Source organism: Heteronotia binoei, chromosome 10, assembly GCF_032191835.1.
Source record: "Heteronotia binoei isolate CCM8104 ecotype False Entrance Well chromosome 10, APGP_CSIRO_Hbin_v1, whole genome shotgun sequence".
Classification (NCBI taxonomy): domain Eukaryota; kingdom Metazoa; phylum Chordata; class Lepidosauria; order Squamata; family Gekkonidae; genus Heteronotia; species Heteronotia binoei.
Window position 1 is genome coordinate 99,995,379 of NC_083232.1, and position 21,539 is coordinate 100,016,917.

Consider the following 21,539-nt stretch of genomic DNA (forward strand, 5'->3'; position numbering starts at 1 on the left):
TAGGACAAAATAAGCACGCTCAGGCGCGGAACAATGGGAAACCGGCCAGGCAGAAGCCCGGAGCGGGGGGAGGGAACCCTAATTATCAACCGAGAGCCCCTCCTCCACCCGTGCAGCCCTCGGCCCCTTTTCCTTCTCCCGCAGTGCAACCGCCTCCGGCCCCACAGCCTAACACAATGACGGGCCCTTATGGGGAGGCATATCAAGATTTACAGAATCAGAGTCGAGGGTACAAGCCTCCCTTTAACGGAAAGGCCGAGCGGACTCGTTTTTGGAACTCGCTATCGCCCGTAGAACAGACTCAGCGGAAAGCGCTCTGGAACTTTTTACTCCGTGCAGGGTGCGACATGACCAATATGGATCTAGCACCCACTGCACTTTTGATGGAAAGGCAACAACAAGTGATACAGGGGTGGGGAAATCAGCAGCCGTCTGCTCCCCCACCTCCGCCAACCCAATCTCATTTTGCGGCGCCGCAAGGGTATGCACCGCCCGTAGCTGCAGTAGTTCAACATCCACCCCCTCCAATGCACCCCACTGTTCAGCTATATCCGGCTCCGATAGCCGCGGTCCAGCAGCAAACGGTCGTTAACAGTCCGGAATATGAGGAACAGGGTCTGCGCTAGGGGTGCCCGGGGCCCACTAATCTCCCCGAAGGAGTAGTGGCTAGACTTAAGCCAGACACTTGGGGGAGACCAATGGTAAAGGCGGGCATTGGGGCTCCAGGGAACATTAAACCTGCCACTCTACTAGTAGACACAGGAGCATCGATTAGTGTGCTCCATCCAACGCTAGTTACTCAAGGTACACAGACAGATAAAACTCTGGAACTGGCTGGGTATGCGGGAGGAAGCCATCTATCCCACATTTGGAAAAAGATTCCAATCACAATAGGGAGACTCAAAGCCACCATGAGAGCCTGTAATAATGCAGGAGAAGACGATGGGATGATTGGGGCTCCCTTCTTAAAGAAAAACCATTTAACGGTAGATTTAGCCAACGGACTCCTGTGGCACATCCCGGGAGGCCCGGACTTTATTAATGCTATACACCGATGTGCAGCTTTAAAAGCTCCCTTCCCTGTATGTTCAGTAACGGGAGATCTATGGACCCTAAAGTTTCCCGGGGTATGGATTACTGACAAGGCGGAGTGTGGGACTGTGAGAAACGCTTGTGTTCTCATAGAAGGCAAAGATCCTCCTCCCCAGCGTCAGTACAAATACCCCGCGGAAGCGGAAACAGGGATAGGAAAAACAATTGAGGGTCTGTTGAAGTGGGACGTCATCCTCCCAATGCAGTCCATCTGCAATGCCCCCTTGTGGCCGGTCTTAAAGGCAGATGGAGTAACTTGGAGGATGACAGTGGATTTCAGAGCCCTCAATGCAGTGACTCCCCCGGTGGCCCCGGTGGTCGCCAAGTACAACGAGATAGTGGCAGCCATTGCAGCGGGATCTAAATTTTACAGCGTGGTGGACTTGGCCAACGCGTTCCACTCGATCCGCCTGCACGAATCTTGTTGGTATAAATTTGCATTTACCTTCCGCGGCCAACAATACGTGTTCAAGCGGACACCGCAGGGCTTCCATTCTAGCCCAAGCATTTGTCACGCGCATGTTGTACAGATGTGGGACCGACTGCTGCCCGGATCAAAGGATTGCGTGCTCAGTTATGTAGATGACGTGCTGATCCACGCAGAGACAGAGGAGAAGGTCCGGGAGGTCACTGAGGAGGTCCTCAACCTCATCCAGGAAACGGGCTTCAGAGCAAGCAGGGAGAAAGCCCAGCTAGTAAAGACCGAGGTGAAGTACCTCGGCATCACACTAGGAGCAGAAGGAAGAACACCGGACTCACAGAGAGTGGAAGTGATTTCCAAACTCCCTGCCCCCACAGACCCCCACTCACTAAGAGCTTTGTTAGGTACCTTTAACTTTTCCCGGGACTTCATCGAGATGTTCTCCGAGAAAGCCCGACCTCTTTATGAGCTCCTGAAGAAAGATGTGCAGTGGTATTGGGGACCGGAGCAGCAAAAGGCTTTTGCAGAGCTCAAAAATGACCTCGCAAAGGCTCCGGCGCTTGCCCATCCCGACGTTACCCAGCCGTTTTTCATTCAGCTGGCTATCTCGGAGCACAGTCTGGGGGCTACTCTGATCCAGAGACGAGCGGGATCGCAGAGGGTGGTGGCTTACGCCTCCAGGAACCTTACTTCCGTGGAGGAAAAATTCTCCCCCTGCGAGAAGGTCTGCCTCGCTCTGGTTTGGAGTTTAACCCATTGGGAGTTTATAATAGGAGGAGCAAGGGTGGTAGTTCAAACCACTCATTCCCCTCTTAAGTATATTCTCTCCGGGAAAGTTAAAGATGGGCAAGTTTCGAACCAAAGGATCGCCCAATGGACGCTGGCGTTAACTAATAGAGGGGTCGATTTCCAGAAGGAACAAAAGGAACCGCCCTCGCCCTATGGCCTTGTAGTTGAAGGGGAAGAGCATGAGTGTCCGCTGCCAGTGGTACAACATATACCCTGGCCAGTTAATGGAGGAATAACCCTAGCGGAAGCCCGACAACAAGAGCTTGTTTGTTGGTTTTGCGATGGGTCTTCTTTCCATGTAAATGGCTCAGCTCGAACCGGCTACGGCGCCATTAGAGTGCAGGATTCCCTAGTCCTTAAAGGAACCGTCCGCCCTCATTCTAGCCAAGCTGCAGAAGTGGAAGCAGTGCTAGCAATCCTCCAGTTCGAGCCTTTGGATGTTCCCCTAGCCATTTTTACAGATTCTCATTGGACGGTGCAGGCGATCACGGCCTGGCTGCCCATTTGGAAGAAACAGAATTGGCAGAATAGCGAGGGGAAAACAGTCGCGCATTCTCAGAAATGGCTGCAAATAGCGGAGAGAATAGAGGCGCGAACTGACTCCACCTACGTGACTCATGTTAAGGGACATCAGAGACAATATACAGAGGAAGGGATGTGGAACAATAGAGTAGACGCTATTGCCAAAGAAGCTGCATTCGCAGACAGCAATCCTTTCCGCTCACCCCCCACCTTTCCTTTACACCCGGTTACCACCCGGAACCAGAGCAAAGGGAGGGAAATCCTAATGGATCTGGGCGAGCTCCAGACAGACGACCCAGAGATCCTGGAGCTTGCCAAAGCCCAAAAGGATGAAACGGGGAAATATACCATCATTCAGAAAGAGGGCATTTACTGGGCAGTAGATAGTCAGGGGGAGCAACACTGGATTGTACCCCTGCAGGTCAGAGGGGATTTAATCAAGTTTGTGCACGAGCAGGGACACCGCGGTGCAAATCTAACTTTGGAGCGGGTAAAGGAGACGGGCTGGTGGCCGGGCATGCGCCAGGAAGTAGCACAGTGGGTCAATAATTGCCTTGCGTGCGCTATGGTTAATGCCGACACATCAGGACCCAAAGCTCCCATCCAGCACCAAAGAATAGAGGGACCCTGGGCTCGTATACAAATCGATTTTATCGGCCCCCTTCCCCGCACAGCAAGAGGGAACCGATACTGCCTCACGGTGATCGATCCCTTCAGCAAATGGGTGGAGGCCTTCCCGTGTAAATATAATACTGCCGCTACTACTGCTAAAATTTTATTTAACCACCTATGGACGAGGTGGGGAATCCCGAGGGTCATGGACTCGGATTTGGGGTCACACTTCATCGGGGAGGTCACGAAGGAATTATGCAAAGCCTTGGGGGTGGAACAGCGGTTTCACATTGCCGGGCACCCCCAAGCCTCAGGGGCAATTGAGAGGACTAACCGGACTATCAAGGAAGCCCTACGGAAAGTAGTGAAGTCCACAGGCAGGGATTGGGATGAAAAGTTACCCATTATCCTGATGGCACTGAGGGGTACTACTGCAGTTCATGGTCACACACCGCATATGGTCATGACAGGAAGGAAAATGGTGTTGCCAGAAGCCTTCTGGCTCAAAACACAACTTCCATCTGACTGGATGCCGGTGGTTGTGAATGACGCATGGGTGCAATCGCTAGTCACGGAGGTCCACAATATTCACCTGGAGGTAGCTAAACAACTAGGAAAAACACAGCAAGCGATGGATCAGAGATTAGGATGGGTTAAAAACCCTCGAGTGTGGGATCCAGGCCAGCTAGTGCTATATAGGAGATTCTCGCAAAACGAGCACTCCTTGGAAGCCAAATGGTTAGGTCCCGTCCCGATAACACTGAGGATCAGCCCAGCAGTCTACCAAGTAGAAATTCAGAAAAAGAACGGGGAGACCTGGCGAAAGTACTTCCACTGTTCCCAACTCAAGGAATGGAAGGGGACTGCGCCAGCTAACCCTAATCAGATTCAGCAACCTGAAGAGGCGCCGCCGCAGAGAAGAGCTGAAATCCGACAAATCTCTGTCATGCCCTGCCCTGAACCGGTGGATTTTCCCTTAAGTGATACTTTCCTCACCCTTGGTGTAACTTGAACAAGTCCAAGTACAAAGATTCCTGAGACAGACCTGTCCACAGTAATCTAGGGGGGGGGGGGGGGTGCAGGAGAAAAGAACTCAGAACACAAACATGTAATGTTACAGCGAGTTTTTTTTTCTTCCCCTCTTCTTTTCTTCTCTCTTGCGAACATTACTCCTTCCCTTTCCCCCTATTCCCCAACCTTGCCTTAGTACTTTGACTCCTTCAAGCTTATAGGAATAGCAAGAAGGGTCTACAGCGCAATCTTATCTTTTATTTTCAGGTACACAATATGGATTACCAGAATGTGAAGGTGAGATTTGTGAGAACAATGATGTATGCAATGTATTTAATGTTGATGCTAATGCAGGAGGAATGTACAGCTGATAGAGCAGTATTGCCCACTATAGTCCCATTCTCTCATTGGAGATGTAAGACAAGCCTATATCCCAAGGAAATCATGCTGTGCAAAGTCATAAAGTCTAATTATGGGGAAAATGACAGCAGACTCCCCAGAAGCAGCTATGACTTTCGCAGCTGTGATGAAGAGTGGGTCAGACCACCTAATATGATTCTGTTATGTGCTGGGACCAGGATGTTAACGCAGGAACTGTACTGTTTTTCTCATGAGGACACCATGAGACCTCTAGTGCCAATGCATTGTGTTTATGTCCCAAAGGGCCCACGGAGATTAACAACAACTCCCACAATAACTTCTAGCGCTACTCCAGCCTCTAAAGGGTTTACTGAGGACATGGGGCCATACTGTGAAATTGCAATCGTGTCGACCGCAGTGTGGAGCGCAAAGAATCCTTTCAAATTTATATTATCAATTGGCTCTAGGATAGAAAAGCCGCTTGCGTTCTCAATACAGACACCTAGTGGAGAGACGCATCACTACCAGCTAACTGCATGGTCGAATAAAAATTGGATTGTTACTGATTCGGAGTTAGGAATACAGGGACCTCCTGACTGGTTTATAGTAATAGACCCTCTATGCCAGCGGGAGTCTGCGATGGGAATGAAATTCACCAAGTTGGGCACCTTCAACACAGAGCTTCCATCGGAGGAAGGGAACTACACCCTCACAATAGGGAATTTTACCCAGCTCCAATTCAACCCTCTCATTCCAGACGCTGAGAGCACATTAAGTGCCAACTCTCACATAATTGGCTCCCATGTGATTAAGCGGGATATTAGGGAACAAGTTTTAATTCGGCCACAGATGGTATTAAAGGAGATCAGAGTCAGCCTGACGGGATTAAACACCATCGAAAAATTGCCACAATGTGCTCCCTACTTGGAACCCAGCAAAAAGGGCTGGGAGGCTTGGCTGCAGTTATGGGTGGGGAACACGCCTCGCAGATTGAAACGATCTGTAGGAGACTGGGTTGCACCAGTTGCTGGAGGAGTAGCGGTCTTAGATTCTATAAATATAGAAACCCTCGCAAATAAATTTGCCTACGCTACCTCCTATATTTCCCAGCTGGGAAAACCCATTAATGACTCTTTCCACACCATCTCTGAAGTCCAGCATTCCATCAGTTCCATTTTAGTAAATTGGGAAAACCAAATTGAAAGAGACTTTGCCTTGCTGCTGAGAGGCACTCAATCACTACAATTAAATATTTCTTTAGCACTGGCATGCACCCAGGCTCAAGCTATGAATTTAGCAGTAACCATGGGCATGATCAGACAAGCCACGGAGGGAAATATCCCCCTGGAAATCAAGCAGTTAATTAAGCCAGAAATTCCCACCCCGCAATTGGAATTGGAAGCCTGGTGGACTCTGGTGAATACATCTTTCTCAGTGGACAGGCAGGAATTGAGACTTCTCATCCTGATGCCCACTGCACAAGGGTTCTTTTATGTACACCCCGTTGTGCCACTAGGGCTGCAAGTGGGACCAACCGAAGTTCTGTATTCCTTGGACTCAGATAAATGGGCCAGGAATGAAAACGGAAGTTGGGAAGCTGTGGGTCTACAGGCATGTGTACACAAAGACAACTTGGGATTTATCTGTGATGAGCAGACTCTACAAACTCACCACCCCTGCGTGAACCCCTTAAGGGACTCCCCTCAAGAATGCAAATACGCGCTTAGGCAAGAGAATGCCTCCGCTTTTGTGTACTTGGGAAGAGGGTGTGCTTGCGTGAGGACGTATTGCGAGTATCTCATTATAAATACTTTCCACATCCAACCCATGCTACCAGATGTAAACAGATGTTTCTGCAACCTATCTTCCATTGTGGGATGCGATATAGAATTCACGGTCCCCATATGGACTAGGGAAGAAATCCTGCTGGCCCCGAGTCTGTTCAAATTCATCCAGCCAGTTTTTCTGGGCATGGGGCTGCGGGCGATTAGATCCCTGCTGTCCCATCCCCTTTTAAAACAGACCTTGCAGGAAATTAAGAGGAGCGGAGACACAGCGTCCATGGTGGTTAAACATGATGGACAGGAAATCTCCGGGCTACTGACACAGATCAAGGACACGGGAAAGCATTCGTTCCTTGACGCGCTCCTTGGCTGGAGCCCTACTGGGTCAGCGATCCTTAACGTAGCCCTGCACCCTATTGTAGTCATTTTGGTCTTCCAGATTATACTCTGCATTGCAATAATTGTCTTGGGGTGCTGGCTGAGAAAGCAGCTCAAGAAGGTGGACGAGCTCCAAACCATGTGGAGATATCGTCCCCTCGTCATAGAAAAGCCCTAAGTACCACCTTGAATCCCTTCCCCACTTGTGCGAGGGGGGGAGGGGGAGGCTCCCTTTCTTCATTCCTTTTCCAAGATCTTTCTTTTACTTGTAAGGGAGGGCTGTATAGCCCAAGGGAAGGGGAGAGGGGAGAAAGGCGACGAAACCGAACCGTGGAGGGAGGACCAACAGTGGCAAGGTAGAGCTTGCAAGGGCTGCCACCCGAGGGTTCAGAAGTATTCATCGGAAGACTCCCATCGGGTGCGTGCCCTGCTTTGCCACTTCAGGCTCCCATCTGAACCGGATCGCGCCAGGCGCGTCAGTTCGACAGGCCCACTGGGACCCCCGGTTTTGCAGCCCCACATGTTTAACAACAGCGGGGACCGGTCGGGTCACAGGCTAAAGCCGTCGGATCATCCCCCTCTGATGCCTCGATTCCACCAAGTAGCTAAAGGGTCACAACGAGTCAAATCAAAGCTCGGCCCAATATATATTTTAAATCCCTACACCCTGTGTATAGGTTTGGAAAACTTCCCCCTCCTTGCTCACCCCTGAACAAGACTTTAAGGGTAAAGACCCCACTGCCCCGTCGCTCCCAGATCACCCTGTATTTGGGGCATTTGCATAAATCTCTTCGGCACATGCTCCAACTTTCGGGATGGGAAACAGAGGACGATGGGAAGTGTAGTCCCCACAGCCCGCTTTTACATTATGCATGTCAGTATCTTTCAGCCCCTCGCTCTGTTCCTATGGGGAGTTCTATCTTTTACCAAGTAAAGGGTGGGCTCGTTGGCCCAGGGGGAAGGGGTGAGAGGAAGCCCAAATTGAACAGAACAAACTCAGGGCATTCTTGCAAGTGTTGGATCGCTTCTTGATGGTCTAGATAACAGTCCCACCAAGTGATCCATCACTACAAGGCCCAAAGTGACTCTGGGACAGAACCTGTTCTGACCCAGAGAGACTCCCAGCAGTCCAGTGTTTGAGCTCTGTGACTCTTCCGGCGCTCCGTGATCCTGAAGGAACACAGGGAACGGAGAGGGGAAGAAGTTGCAGACGCTCAAAGCATCAGGAACCTGGCGCAGCCTCTGTTCTGACCCATTGGGACGCCTGAGCGTGCAGCCCTTACCCACATAACTGTGGAAGGGACTCAGGCTGTGCATGGGCACCCGAACCGAGGAGCTTAGGAAAGGCCACCTCCCCCGGGCACCCTAGGTCCGCCAGCTACCTTTTAGATTAAAAAGGCAACGCGGGCGAAGAACGATCTTGGAGCCAATACACCTAAACTATGGTCCATTCACAAGCCACTATCCCCACAAGGAGCGGACCGAACCCAGGTCCATACATTTGATAAATGTTTTATAATATCCTATTCCCAACATGCCTTAGGCTTAGTTCATCTGCATAAACACACCATGCGCATGCACTAACCCAAAGTGCAGGATTGGAGACATCTGGGACTTAGAGTTCTAACCCCCCCTGGGGTAATGAATTATTGCTATTAAGATTTGTCTATCTTTTACCAGAGAAGGTTGGGCCGCCGAAGCAGCCCGAGGGTTAAAAGAGGGCAGGCACTGACACTTGCCCTCCGGAGCGCGGAGCTCCAGCTAAAAGTTCCGCCCACCTAAGGGTCTCAGGGGGCCAGAACAGACTCTGCACCAGGTGCCATACTTGCAGGGGCACCCTGAGTTTGTAAAGGCGCACACGAGACCAGGCAGAATGCTTGAACTCGGCCCCCACCGGGAACGCCAAACACACCGAAGCACCTTCAAGTCACGGTGACTCTGGCTTTCCCCCACCAGAAAGGAGTGCCCAATAATAGGAATACCGCTGAAATTAAACCTCAGACCTTTTGGGGTGATTTTGAGTAAAGGGGGAGCCCCACAATGGCCCCAGGGACCCATTTCAAGGCAAAAGAGTATTTGCATATGTGCCTCCCACTTGGTTTGCTTAATGAACTGAATATCCTCTTTGCCCGACGCCTCTGTGAACCGCCCTGTCTGCCAGTAGAAGGCAGCGCTCAGCGGAAGACATGACGTGTCAGTCTACCCGTTGTCATCTCCCGGGCGGGAGAAGGGACGGAAGATGGGATTTTGGCCGACCAGCCATGTTTATATGTATGTTTGTAAGATGTTATGAATCTATTTTTGACCAAAAGAAGGGTGCCCACCCTTTTCAGGGGGGGCTGGGCTCAAAAATTAGAGCAGGCTTTTGGAGAAATTGCGAGGCCGAACCAGGGAGTGTGGAGCTGGAGGGAGCGAGAATCGAGTTAGCCCTTTTACGAGCTATCTCATCAAGCTTTCCCAAGAAGCATCTCCCTGGCGGGAGGCCTCTCCTGGTGGTGTAGGCTCGGAGAAGCCCACCCAAAGGAGTAACCGGCCGCGCTCAAAGCCCTCCTCACCATGGTTTCCATCGCATGGTCAGGTTAGCGTGAGGGACGGGAAGAAAAAGAAAAACCCCCACACTGCTTTGCTCAGGGTCATTTGCATCTCCCACACCCACCAATAGACCACTGGCACCACATTAAGGGCACGACCCCACAGGAAGTGGGAACCTCCAGGCAACGCAGAACCCTCCCCTGCCAATCCAAACTTTGATTGACAGACAGGGACCCTTAGGTTGAGTATCAACGGGAACCTAAGTTTTCCTTATGTGTTTGTTTTTGCTTATGTTCTATCTTTTACCAAGTAAAGGGGGAGTCCCCCCCTCCCAGTCAGGGAGGGACTCCAATAGGCCCTAAAAGAGAACCACGCTTAAGCGGGTTCTCCGGAGCCCAAACGGGCTCCCGATTAAAATATGGGAAGCGATCCCTGGGTCTACTTCCCCGAACCTACACACCAGGAGAGGCCTTTCCGTGGCCACGCTCCCCGGTTCGGGTTGTAGACCCATGGGTCCGCACGTCCATCGTATACCGTTCCCCTATGCCAAACCTATAGGGCACGGGAGCGGACCTACTTTAAGATTGAAGAGAGCAGTCCGGAGCCAAACGGGAAAGGGCTGCAAAGGTATAAGAAACTATGACTGTGTATCAGTGTTTTGTCTGGAAAGTTTATTATTGTGCTAGAACTGTATAAACTTGGACAAAAGTCTGTAAAAACCTCTCCCAGAACCCTTTGTCCATGACATTTACATAAATATACAGGAAACTCCTTCTGACAGGGTCTCCCCAGACCATGTGAACGGGCCCCCGACCGGATCCGAGCAGGATCGGAGGCCTCCGTGTTGGGCATGCTCCATGGGTGGCTTGACCTCACTATGGGCAGCCTGAATACAAGGGGGGGGGGTGGGATATCCGCTGCAGACTCCTCGGCGCCGCCAGCCTCCTCCCCTCCAGAAGGAGACTACAGACAAGCCAAATGAGAAGGGAAACCTCCCCGTTCCCCAGCGTGGAAGTTATCGAGGGGGGGGGAGAAGAAGACCGAAGACCAAAAAAGGTCAGACAGATGAATTATGTATTAGCATAGTGATAGGATTTGTGTTTTATTATATGTATGAAATGTAACCCAGTGATTTTAAATGACTTGCCTTGGGAATCTGCGTACAATATAAAATGCTTATTGCCTGTCTAATCAATTATGGCAGCCTAGCCGGTCTAGACTGCACACATGATTTCTGCTTTTAAGTGACCTTTGATTCGAATACCTTGTATCTGGAGATTCACCATGTGTTTTTTTTTTTTTTTTATGGATTTTAATAATGCTATATTTTGCTTTTAAGTAACCTTTTAAATTTAAATACTTTGTATTATGAGATTTTATTACGTGCCTTTATGAATTTTAATACTGTTATATGAACCCTTGGTTCAGATACTGTGTATTGTGAAATTTTACTATGTGTTTTAATAATGCTATATGAAATATTGAATATGTACAATGTATCCCAGAAGGCCTCCCTGTAAGCACGAACGCCAAGGAAGGATCTGATGGCCCATTGGCATTTTTAAATTATGTTTTTGAGTAGTTTTAGATAGTGGCTCCAACCTTTTTGCAGGTAGCCGGTATTCCATAGTAGATTTCCCATGCTTCAAGGGTTTAACGCCCTCTTAACGAAGCCCCGTTTTTCTTTATTTTTATCCGTTGCATATGCGAGACTTCGCCACTAGGCGGTGACGTCAGTCTCGAGGGGGGGAACTGTGAGGAAAAACCCCCTACTTTTCCTAATATGTGCACATCATGATCACCAACATGGTTGCCAGGGCGCCTGGAGAAGTAAGCTTGCATCCGCCTGGCCAGTGAATGCGAGTGATGCTACCCAGGAACTACATAAGACTCCAGTGTACCTATTAACAAGTATATGAGCGCTTGAGTCAGGCACAGAGTGTCTGCAGCCGCGCTCTAACCTGTCCCCGCCATCACGTGGAACCCGCCATGGCAAGGAGGAGGCTACGCCGCCACGGAGCTGTCCAGGCGAACGGTGTGAAGCGTTAAGCATGGAAACCACTGTGTTTTGCTTACACCACATGTAGCCATCTTCCTGCCTGGTTGGGCTTCATTCCTTCTATGTGGGAACCTCACGTACACACCTTGAGTCATTCCTAGCCCGCAAGCAACCCACTTAGTTTATGAATGGATTAATGGCTCCACTATTAATCCTGATTGCCCAGTGGTTTCCTAAACAACTGTCTTCACCCCGGAGAGTTGAGAAAGAGGAAGAATCTCTCCTGATACCATCAAGCCTTTTTGTCTACACCGGAATACCTAGGTGCATATCTGATTCTCTATTGTCCCTTTCCCAGTTAATCCCATCTCCTCCCAATCACCCAGTCATTCCCACATTGATACCTACGGAGCCGCCCCAGGCCCTGTCGCAACCTGGAAGTTTCCAGGATGCCCAGGATGAAGGTGATGTTCATTGGTTGAAGTACACACCCAATCAGGTGTCGCCATTGACCCACCATTGGTCCCGCCGAAGTCCAGCCTTCTTGGTCATCAGCAGAACCTCCCATTACCACTCCCAGTCACCTCCCATCCCCTCAGGATTAAGGTGACTCTATATAACCTGTGGACTAGCTACCCACAGGTGTGCCCTCTACTCAGTAAACCCCCATTCCCGCTGGGTAGTAACACCCCCGATTCCTGATCAGTTTCGGGACCTTTCCCCCATTTCCTCATTCGTCGCCATCGGAGCCTTCCATTGGAGTCTGCGAGAGGTAGTATTACCCTGTATGTCAATTCCTTTATGTTCCCCTATCGATCTCTCTATTTTTCCTAGACCTGTATGAATGTGTGATTGATTTTGTACCTTGTGTGAACGAACTATTGTTTCAAATAAACCACAATTGATTTTATTAAATTAGAGTTCTTTATTGAGCATTGACTCTCTGATCGGTTGAGCCTCGTATACATAGATAAAAGATTCCGTTTAGGGGCTAGCTGTCTCTCACTCTAATTCCCCAACTTTATTTTGAGAGCAGTTTCCCTAACATTATACCCTATGAGAATCAATCTCCACATAGAGAATAATGAAGTGCTCAGCAGACGTTTCCCCCCCCCCACCGTTTCTGGTGACTCTGAAGCAGGGGACTGGTCTCTCTACTCAAGAGTTGCTGCCAGCTTCTTAACAGCAACACAGCAACAGCAACACAAACACATCAGGAAACTTTGGGGGTGGAGCCAGGAGAAATTAGGGGTGGAGCCAAGATCAAGGCCGTGACAAGCATAATTGAACTCCAAACGGAGTTCTGGCCATCACATTTAAAGGGACGGCACACCTTTTCAATGCCTTCCTTCCATAGGAAATAATGAAGGATAGGGGCACCTTCTTTTGGGGCTCATAGAATTGGACCCCCTGGTCCAATCGGTTTGAAACTTGGGGGGTACTTTGGGGAGAGGCACTAGATACTATACTAAAAAATTGGTGCCTCTACCTCAAAAAACTGCCCCCCCCCAGAGCCCCAGATACCCACGGATCAATTCTCCATGATTTTCTATGGGAATAAATCTCCATAACCCTAACCCTAACAGAGTTCCTAGCAGACATTCCCCTCTCCTCCCCCGCTCTCTGACGACCCTGAAGTGGGGGGTGGGCCTCCAAACCGGGGGATCCCCTGCCCCCCCCTGGGGATTGGCAACCCTACTTGTGGTGGATCTGGGCCTGAAGCTTTGTGCACCCTCCAGGACAAACATAGATACTCTTTGTCCTGCAGAAGCCTTCCTGAAAGAGGCAAACATAGAATTGGCCATGCAAAACTGCCACTCCTTCTCCTTAGTGTGGCTAGGATTGGCACAAAAGGAGGGCAAAACCATGTCCGCCACCCTATGAAATGCGGAGTTCACCTTAGGGATAAATGCTGGGTCTGGCCTCAGCACTACTCTATCATTATGGAAGTCACAGAGTTCTTTACCTACTGATATGGCCCAAAGGTCTGGCGCTCTTCTATCTGAGGTAACACCCACAAGGAAGGTAGTCTTAAAAGTGAGTTTCCTGAAGCCATGGGCTCAAGTGGGGGAGCCTTGAGGACTACATTTATGCTCCAGGTCAGGAAATGGTGACTCTAGGACGTGTTATTTATTTAGCTAGTTAGTTTGCTATCCTGGCCTCTCCACAAGCGGACAAACAGCCAATTTAAAAAACAATTTAAGGTTACAATTTAAGACAATAAAATAACAATTAAAATACATTCCGTGGTGCTACTCAATTTTCAGTATAGGCGAGATCATTAAGGCAGTGCCCCTTAGGAATCTTCTCATGTGAGAGCGTAAGGACAGGGATTTCCTTTTCTTGGTGCTCCTGAGAGCTGAAATGGCTGCCACCTGTTTTTTGAGGGTACTGGTGCTAAGCCCTTTATCCAACCCTTCTTGTGGAAAAGATAGTACCTTTATAACTGTCACTGGTAGTGGGTCTATCTTCTTGAAAAACCTGCCAGGCGTTATTGTAGTCGCTGATTGTAGAACCTTTCCTAGAGGCTAGCATAGTATTAATCATCCATTCAGGATATCCTATTCCTGCAAGTTGATAGTGCTCAACCTCCAGGCTGTTAGGTGTAGAAGATCCTCCCTCAGTGGAAGATGCCAGGGGTTCCTGGAGGAGAGCCTCATCAAGTCCTGAAACCATAACTTCCTTGGCCAAAAGGGTGCCACCAGAACCACTTCTGCCCCTTGATCTATTATGTATCACCCTTTGTACCAGCTGCATTGCTAGCAAGGCATACAATAGCTGACTTGGCCATTTGCAGCTTAGCGTGTCCACTCCAGTGGCCTGAAGTACGCTGATTCTTGATACGAATTTTGGAACTTGACCATTTTGATCTGTGGCAAAGAGATCCACTTCTACCTTGCCAAATCTGATGGAAGATTTCTTTTTCAGCATCCACTCCAACCAGCTCAGAGCTCTTCAGCTCAGTCAGTCCACTAGAGAGTTGTCCTATCCTGCCACATGCACTGCCTTTAAGGATTTCAGATGATTCTCTGCCCAGTGCATCTTAATGTCTTGTGGAGGGACCTGTGTCTGCTACCTCCTTGTTTGTTCACATAAGCTTTGGCTGTCATGTTGTCCATGTGCATCAGGATGTGATGTCCCAAAAGAAGACCCTGGAAAGCCAGTAGACCTAACCTTATAACTTTCAGCTCCAGTAGACTGATGCTGTTTAAAGCTCTCACTGGACCAGCAGCCCTGTGCCATTCTTCCTTGCACATGGGCCCTTCAACCGGTGAAACTTGCATATGTTGCCATTGCCATCATGGTCCACCTTGGCTCCTGTAAGGCCACCCATCCTGGAACATGGAGAGAACAATCCACCACCTGAGCTCTAGCTGGCAGCTGAAGAAGCTTGAACCTCTCGTTGGCTATTGAGTCCTAGTAAGAGAGTAGGAACCTCTGAGGTGGATGAGTGTGGAACCTAGACCACTGAGGAATGTCCTGGCAAGAAACCATCATCCCCAGAAGCGCTGCCAGAGACATCACTTCCACCATGGAGCTGTGAAGGACCTTGTGAACAGTTGTTTGTAGCTTCTCTTGTCTGTCTGATGACAGGTAGACCTTGTCCTGGGTAGTGTCTATTAGAGATTCCAGATGCAGAATTGTCTGTGTTGGGTGCAAATTGCTCTTCTCCCAGTTTACCATGAAACTGTCTCCCTGTAAACAGGACACTGTCCAGATCACATGGAGAAAATGAGGACTACTGGCATTTTCCCTAGTAAGGTCCAAGCTTAAAAGTTAGCCTGGGCATTTTCCTCAGAGAGGTCTAGAGTGTGAACCTCTTCCCTCACTTTTTCCAGTTGGGATCCTGGGTTAGAGGTGGAGGCTGGGGGATTAGGAAGGTTGGCTAAGAGACCATGCTTTCTGGAGGCTGTGATGCAGAGAAGCCCACCCGTGTTGACATTTCCCACCTAAGGGGAGGCCTCTCCTGAAAAATGAAAGTGAAAGTCCTCCGCCCTCCCTGAGGTGAGCTCTTGAAGAATTAAACTGCCTTTGGCTTTACCGGGGTTCAGGAGAGACAGAGAAGGATGTAGCTGCAGGCAGAGTAGTCTTGTTTTCTCTGAGCCAGCACCTCCTGAAGCAACGAATGTTGCACGGAGGGCCGAGGTGCTATGGTGCAGCTGCTGCTGCCACTTCAGGTTCCTTAAAGGCAAATGGAGAAACTCCCGGCCCTAGGGCTGGAGACCCTGCTGAAGAGCCGATCACAGCGGCATACAAAATCACAACGGCATACGTTTTCTTGAAATATCTATTCTGAACCACTATAAATAACTATTTCCCATAATTTGTCTGAGATACTTTCTGATTTGTAATATGTTAACCTGATTATCCAAAACCACAGTCAATTAAGTCTAGTTGTGTTAAATTCTATGTATGGTATAGGTATGGTATGGTATTTGAACAGTGAATGGACACAACAAATTGCTATAGTACAGGTATGTCCAACTTCGAACAGGTCATGATTTATTTTTTCCGGACAAAAGTGCTAGCGATCTACCACCATGAAAATTAAGTTTCAAATTAGTTTCGAATTAGATTTTAACCCACCAAAGTTGGGTTCCACCGCCCCCCCCCTCCCATTTACAATGCACCTTCTGTCATTTACTGGTATGCAAAATAAGCAAAAACAAAACAGAGAGACGAAGATCCAGAAAGAACTGTGAACAGTTTCTCTTACATTCCCTCACTGCAGTGTTAATTGGGAAGTTGTTTCGCATGAGATGGAGGCAAGAAACAAGGGGGAGGAGGAGGAGAAGATTGATTTATACTCTGCCCTTTACTCGGAGTCTCAGAGCAGCTTACAACCTCCTTTTCCTTCCTCTCCCCACGACAAACACCCTGGGAAGTATATGGGGCTGAGAGAACTCTTTCAAGAACTGCTCTTGAGAGAGAAGCTCTTTCAAGAACTGTGGCCAACCCAGGGTCATTCAGCAGATGCATGTGAAGAAGTGGGGAATCAAGCCCAATTCTCCCAGATTAGAGCCCGTTCACTTAAACACTATACCAAACTGGCTCAGGAAAGTCATAGTCAAAGGAAAGGAGAGTCACAGCATAAGGAGCAGGTACTAACACTAATGGTGGTACACAAGGAGTCCCAGATATATTCTCTGTTAGAGCAACTATATTGTATTTTACAGCAGGGAAGGGTGATCATCAAAAGGGGCACTTTGTGTGCTTTCTGGGGACATGGTTTTTCCCTTTCACCCCATCAATACTTTTCACTGGCTAAGAAAGTCGGATGCATTCCTAAAAGTGGAAGTGTTGTTACATATGTCTATACATTTTTATCCTTCTCCCCCTTCAAAGCTCAGGGTGGTCTACCTGGTTTTCCCTTCCGCAATTTATGCTCATAACAACCTGGAGGAAAGTTGGGCTGAGAGAACCCAAGTGAGTTTCACGAATGAATGGGGGATTTGAACCTAGGTCTTCCAAGTCCAGCCCTGACTTGGATAGCCCAATCTCATCAGATCTTAGAACCTAAGTGGGGTCAGTATTTGGATGGGAGACCACCAAGGAAGTCCAGGACTGAGATGCAAAAGATGGATTGAGGACATTATGTCCCTAAAATTTAATAGTTGCTGCTTTCGAGTTGGAAGTTAGAGGTTCCAAGGTTGTGATGGACAACTGAAGCAAACTGTTGATTTGTTATCAGTGAAAGTGCTAGTGCATTTCAATTGGATTTCATGACTCTACTGGAATATAATCTGTCATATGATTCTTGATGGAAATGGCTGGTGAACATGGCCACCATAAATCGTATTGAAAAATGAATGCGTTATTTATAGAAGAGTCAACACTGCATAATATTGCACTCTATATTGCATTTATTAAATTATAATTATATTTTGTTATTGAATCTGTACATAGTTTGCATTTTTTGTGGTTTTTTCTGATTGATTTGCTTGTTAGACATTGTGCCCCCCCTTCTTTCTTTTTCTTGAAAAGTTTATTATATGCAGTTTGAAATAAAACAGAGACATCAGCTTCAGTGCAGGTCTGCCTAATCTAACAAAGAGACCCTTTTCAAGCTGCCTTTGTATTCCATTTGAGTAACTGGTTGCTAATGGATTTTCTTCTGTCACTTCAGACAGACCCTTTTTAGTAACTGGCTGCTAGTGGAATTTATATACCTGTTCATACAAACCCACTTGCATCGGCTTAGCAAAGTGTAATTGAGACTGCTTTTTTCCTGTTTTTAACCCCTTTGTTGCTCTTCTAAACCATTGTGGTGTGGTGTTTAAAATGTCCATAGCGCTTCCTACAATGCCGCTCCTCTCCCCGCCCTCTTTCCTCCATGATCTTTATTGGACTTTAAAAAAATGTTCTAAGGTGAGTGTTATAGCACTAAACTGCTATAGCTCTTCAGTGCTATAGTGGCACAACTGAGATGCATTGACTCATCTCAGTAGTGCTGCTACAGCACTGAAGTGGTACAGTGGTTTATTATTTAATTTATTTGATTTGATTTGTATCCTGCTTTCCCTGTTTGTGGGTTAACGTCATAATTAAAACATTCTAAACATAAACAGTGCTATAGCGCTCACCTTGGAATGTTAAAAAAAATCGGGGTGGGGGGGGAGGCAGCACTGTTTGAAAGGACCAGGGCACTTCAGAGATGAGTAATTAACAGAAAGAAATCTACAGTATGAAACCACTGTCCCTGTATCACTTTACTTGAAACCAGATGAGCAATGAACAGCAATGTGAAAAGGGCTTTAGTGTTATCTTTATGTCCTCTTTTCAATTTGCTCAGGCATTCACAGGTTTGACATGTAGGGTACCATTCTTCAAATGGCTGCCAGATGGGATCCGCCTTACCTTTGACCCAATGAGAGTGTATAACCACTGGATTGTCTCATTATGATTTATTACGCCATTCATCCCATCTACATACAGCATTATTTGTCCCAGAGCTAAGGAAACAAAGAAGATAAGGAAAATTAGCGGAAAACAGTTACTAGAATTTCAAACACTATATGCTTTCATTTTTCATCATGTTGTTGTATTCTACCGTTACCATTAACCATCCGCCCATTTCCTGCTCTAAACTGCAACTGATTGTGATTTTGAGCGGCTTTTCAGGATCTACACAGAGTCAGATGTCATTTCAATCTAAATGTAGGTTCAGCAACTACTCAGCTACCACCAGCTGGGTAGAAGGCAGTGAACTTGTGCTGGTGCAACTGCAGCCCACCCAGCTTTAGCTGGGTCAGAACCTGGCGTGTCCTGACAGGTTCAAGGATGGACCCCATCAGCTTTTACCATTGGCAAAATCCACTGCATCTATTATCTGATTCCCCCCCCCTCCCTCCAGGCTGGCAACCCTGCAAATGATCCTTCTTCCTTCCACCCCCCCCCCCCCAAAGGAACTACCTTTGCAATGAACTCCACATACAAGTTTACTCCATCGTGAAACGAAGGAAATGAAACATTTTATGCTGGAAAAGGAATTGCATTCTGAATTCCTATGAGAACTTGGGCGGGGGGTGGGGTTCAGGGTACAGGAAGTCTTAGGGTTGCCAGGAGTGGCTTGGTAAGCGATTAAGAGATTGGATAGTTGGGGAATTCTGTTTGGCAGCATCCTGGCGCAATGATGTCACTTCTGGCATGACCAGAAGTGACACCTTCATGCCAGTGTGACATGCTAGAAGAGGGGTGTCAAACCTATGGCTTTCAGACAGAACCCACAAGCAACTGGCTCTCTCCTGCTTCCTTCTCCAGGACTAGTGGTGCATCGCAGCTTGCTTTCCCTCTGTTGCCTATCAATCGTGCGGGAGAGATACAAAGCCCACCCTCCCTTTCCTCTATTGGCTGAACTCCCCTCCCCCATCCTTCTCCTTTAGGGAGGAAGGGAGGGGGGGAAGAGCCAAAGAGAGCACCCATGCGAGGTGGAATAAAGTCGAAGTCCCATCATGGCAGACTTCGGAGGATGGTGGAAGACAGGAGGGCCTGGCGTGACTTTGTCCACGGGGTCGCAAAGAGTCGGGCTCGACTGTGCGACTGAACAACAACAACCCATCATGGCACCTTTAAGACCAATAGAGTTCTATTCCAGGTATAAGCTTTAGAGTGTTTTCCACAATGTCACTAACCAGCCTCATTCTCAATTGAATTTACTAACTGCTGATTTCAACTGTCTCAATCGGCTTCCCTTTGGGTTGTTCTTAGGAAAAAGTGGCGTTTTTTTTTTCTCTTTTTTAAAGGGAGTATAGTTAAAGCAATCAAGTTTGATCTTGCTTTTTGAGGGGCTTTCATTTTTTAACCCTCCCCCCAATTCTTCCTACTGCATTTTGCAAAATAAATAAATAAATAAAATAAAAGCTCCAGTCAAGTGGAGTAGGAAGTTTTCAACAGCTGGTCTTTATAGCAGCTGTTGGTGTGTGTGTGTGGGGGGGGGGGTAGGTGAATGTCCAGGGAATCAATACACCTCCCTTTCTATATTTTGCTCTGTAGTCCTTGCCAGAAAGGCAAAACGTAGAAGTGTCTGGTTCTTTTTCCCTTGCCCCACCTCCACCTTCAAAGGCAGTTAAATCTCTGAATCCCGGTGTCAGGAGGCCACATCAGGCGAAGGCCTCAGCCTCTGCGCCTTGTTGTCGGATCTCCAGAGGAATGGGTTGGCTGCTGTGTAAGATGCTGGCCAGATCCAGCAGAGCTCTTCTTATGTTCTGATCAGTGATTGGGCCGCTCCCCTTTTGATGTCAGTGAGGAATGAAACTTTGAGATCCTGTCAGTGAAGACTGAAGAGAAGTCCTTCCAATACATGCAGCCTTGATTGTATTGTTGAAATGACATCGAAAGGGTCCCAGAAGGGGATTTTTATTATTAAATCAGAATAACTGTTATTCAGCTACAATTACAGCAAGTCTTGGTGAATTTCCCACCCCCCTTTCCCTTCCATTTGCCCTTAGTTTGCTCTTTTTTGCAGTGAAACTAAGAGTGTAAAGGATTTAATTTGTAGGTGAAGCAAATGTGAAACAAATTTTCTGCCTCACACGTATTTTTCAAATTAATACTGAACCTAAATTAAAGACAGCTAGAAATGGCATGCACTGATGGCAGCCCAGATTGACTGAGCATGCAGGTAAATAGAAAGCTGCTGTCTTCTTTCATCTGCTTGGAATCATCATAAAAGGCCACTGCCCTACAGCTGGCCCCACGTGAAGAAACCGCAACAATGTTCAAAAGGGATTCCTGACTACCGAAGGATCTTATCAGACATGCCTCCACACAGGATCCAGTCATATCTGCTGCAGCACCCCCTCACATGTTGGCAGGAAATTAGGCCACCAGATGGTCTCTTACTGATTAAACTGGCAAAAAGTTGGCAAAAGAAAAAAAGTTGTACATAATGTATATTCTATTAACCTATATCCTATTATATTAATAAAAGCCCCAAGGTACTGGTCACAAATCACCTTTCCTCCCTTTGGCTGAGCCTCCTGTTGCTCAGTTGAGAGCAACCCCGTTCTCCAGCCCCAGGACAGACAAGGATTGAGCCACGCTTTGCAAAGGAGAGAAAGAAAGCCTTCCTTTGATTGGCTGAGAGAAGGAAATGGAGGGAAAGAGACAGAGAAAGCCTTCCCTCAATTGGCTGAGGGCTCCTCTTCCTCCTCTTCTGTGGAGGGAAACAGCCAGAGAGACAGAGGGGGAAATGGGGACCTGTGGCAGCAGACCAATGGCATTTTATTTTAGGTATAAGCTTTTGTGTGCCTCCACGCTTTTTCAGATACAGAGGAAAAGGGGGAGGGAAAGCCAGAGAGAGGAGGGGAAGTCAGAGAAAGAGAAAAAAATGGAATCTAGTATTTAAGACTAATACCATTTTATTTCCGGCATAAGCTTTTGTGTGCCAGCACACTTCTTCAGAGGAAGAGGGGGGAGGGAAAACCAGATTGGGGGAAGAAACCTAACAGCAGGAGCACCTTACCAGCTAACAAAATTTGTGGCAGGGCATGAGTTTTCATGAGTCACTGTCCGCTTCTTCAGATACAGATGAATGTGA

General features: G+C 48.0%; 1 protein-coding gene across 7 annotated transcripts in view; it reads right to left on the reverse strand.

Moving 5' to 3' along the window:
• The window catches only part of FHOD3 (formin homology 2 domain containing 3), a 407,856-nt gene that overhangs the window by 146,104 nt on the left and 240,213 nt on the right, over window positions 1-21,539 (reverse strand). For all 7 annotated transcript variants that reach the window (XM_060247836.1, XM_060247834.1, XM_060247833.1 and 4 more), the window contains exon 6: window positions 18,359-18,453. In XM_060247836.1, coding sequence (XP_060103819.1) covers window positions 18,359-18,453 — 95 coding nt within the window. The remainder of the gene's footprint in view (window positions 1-18,358; window positions 18,454-21,539) is intronic.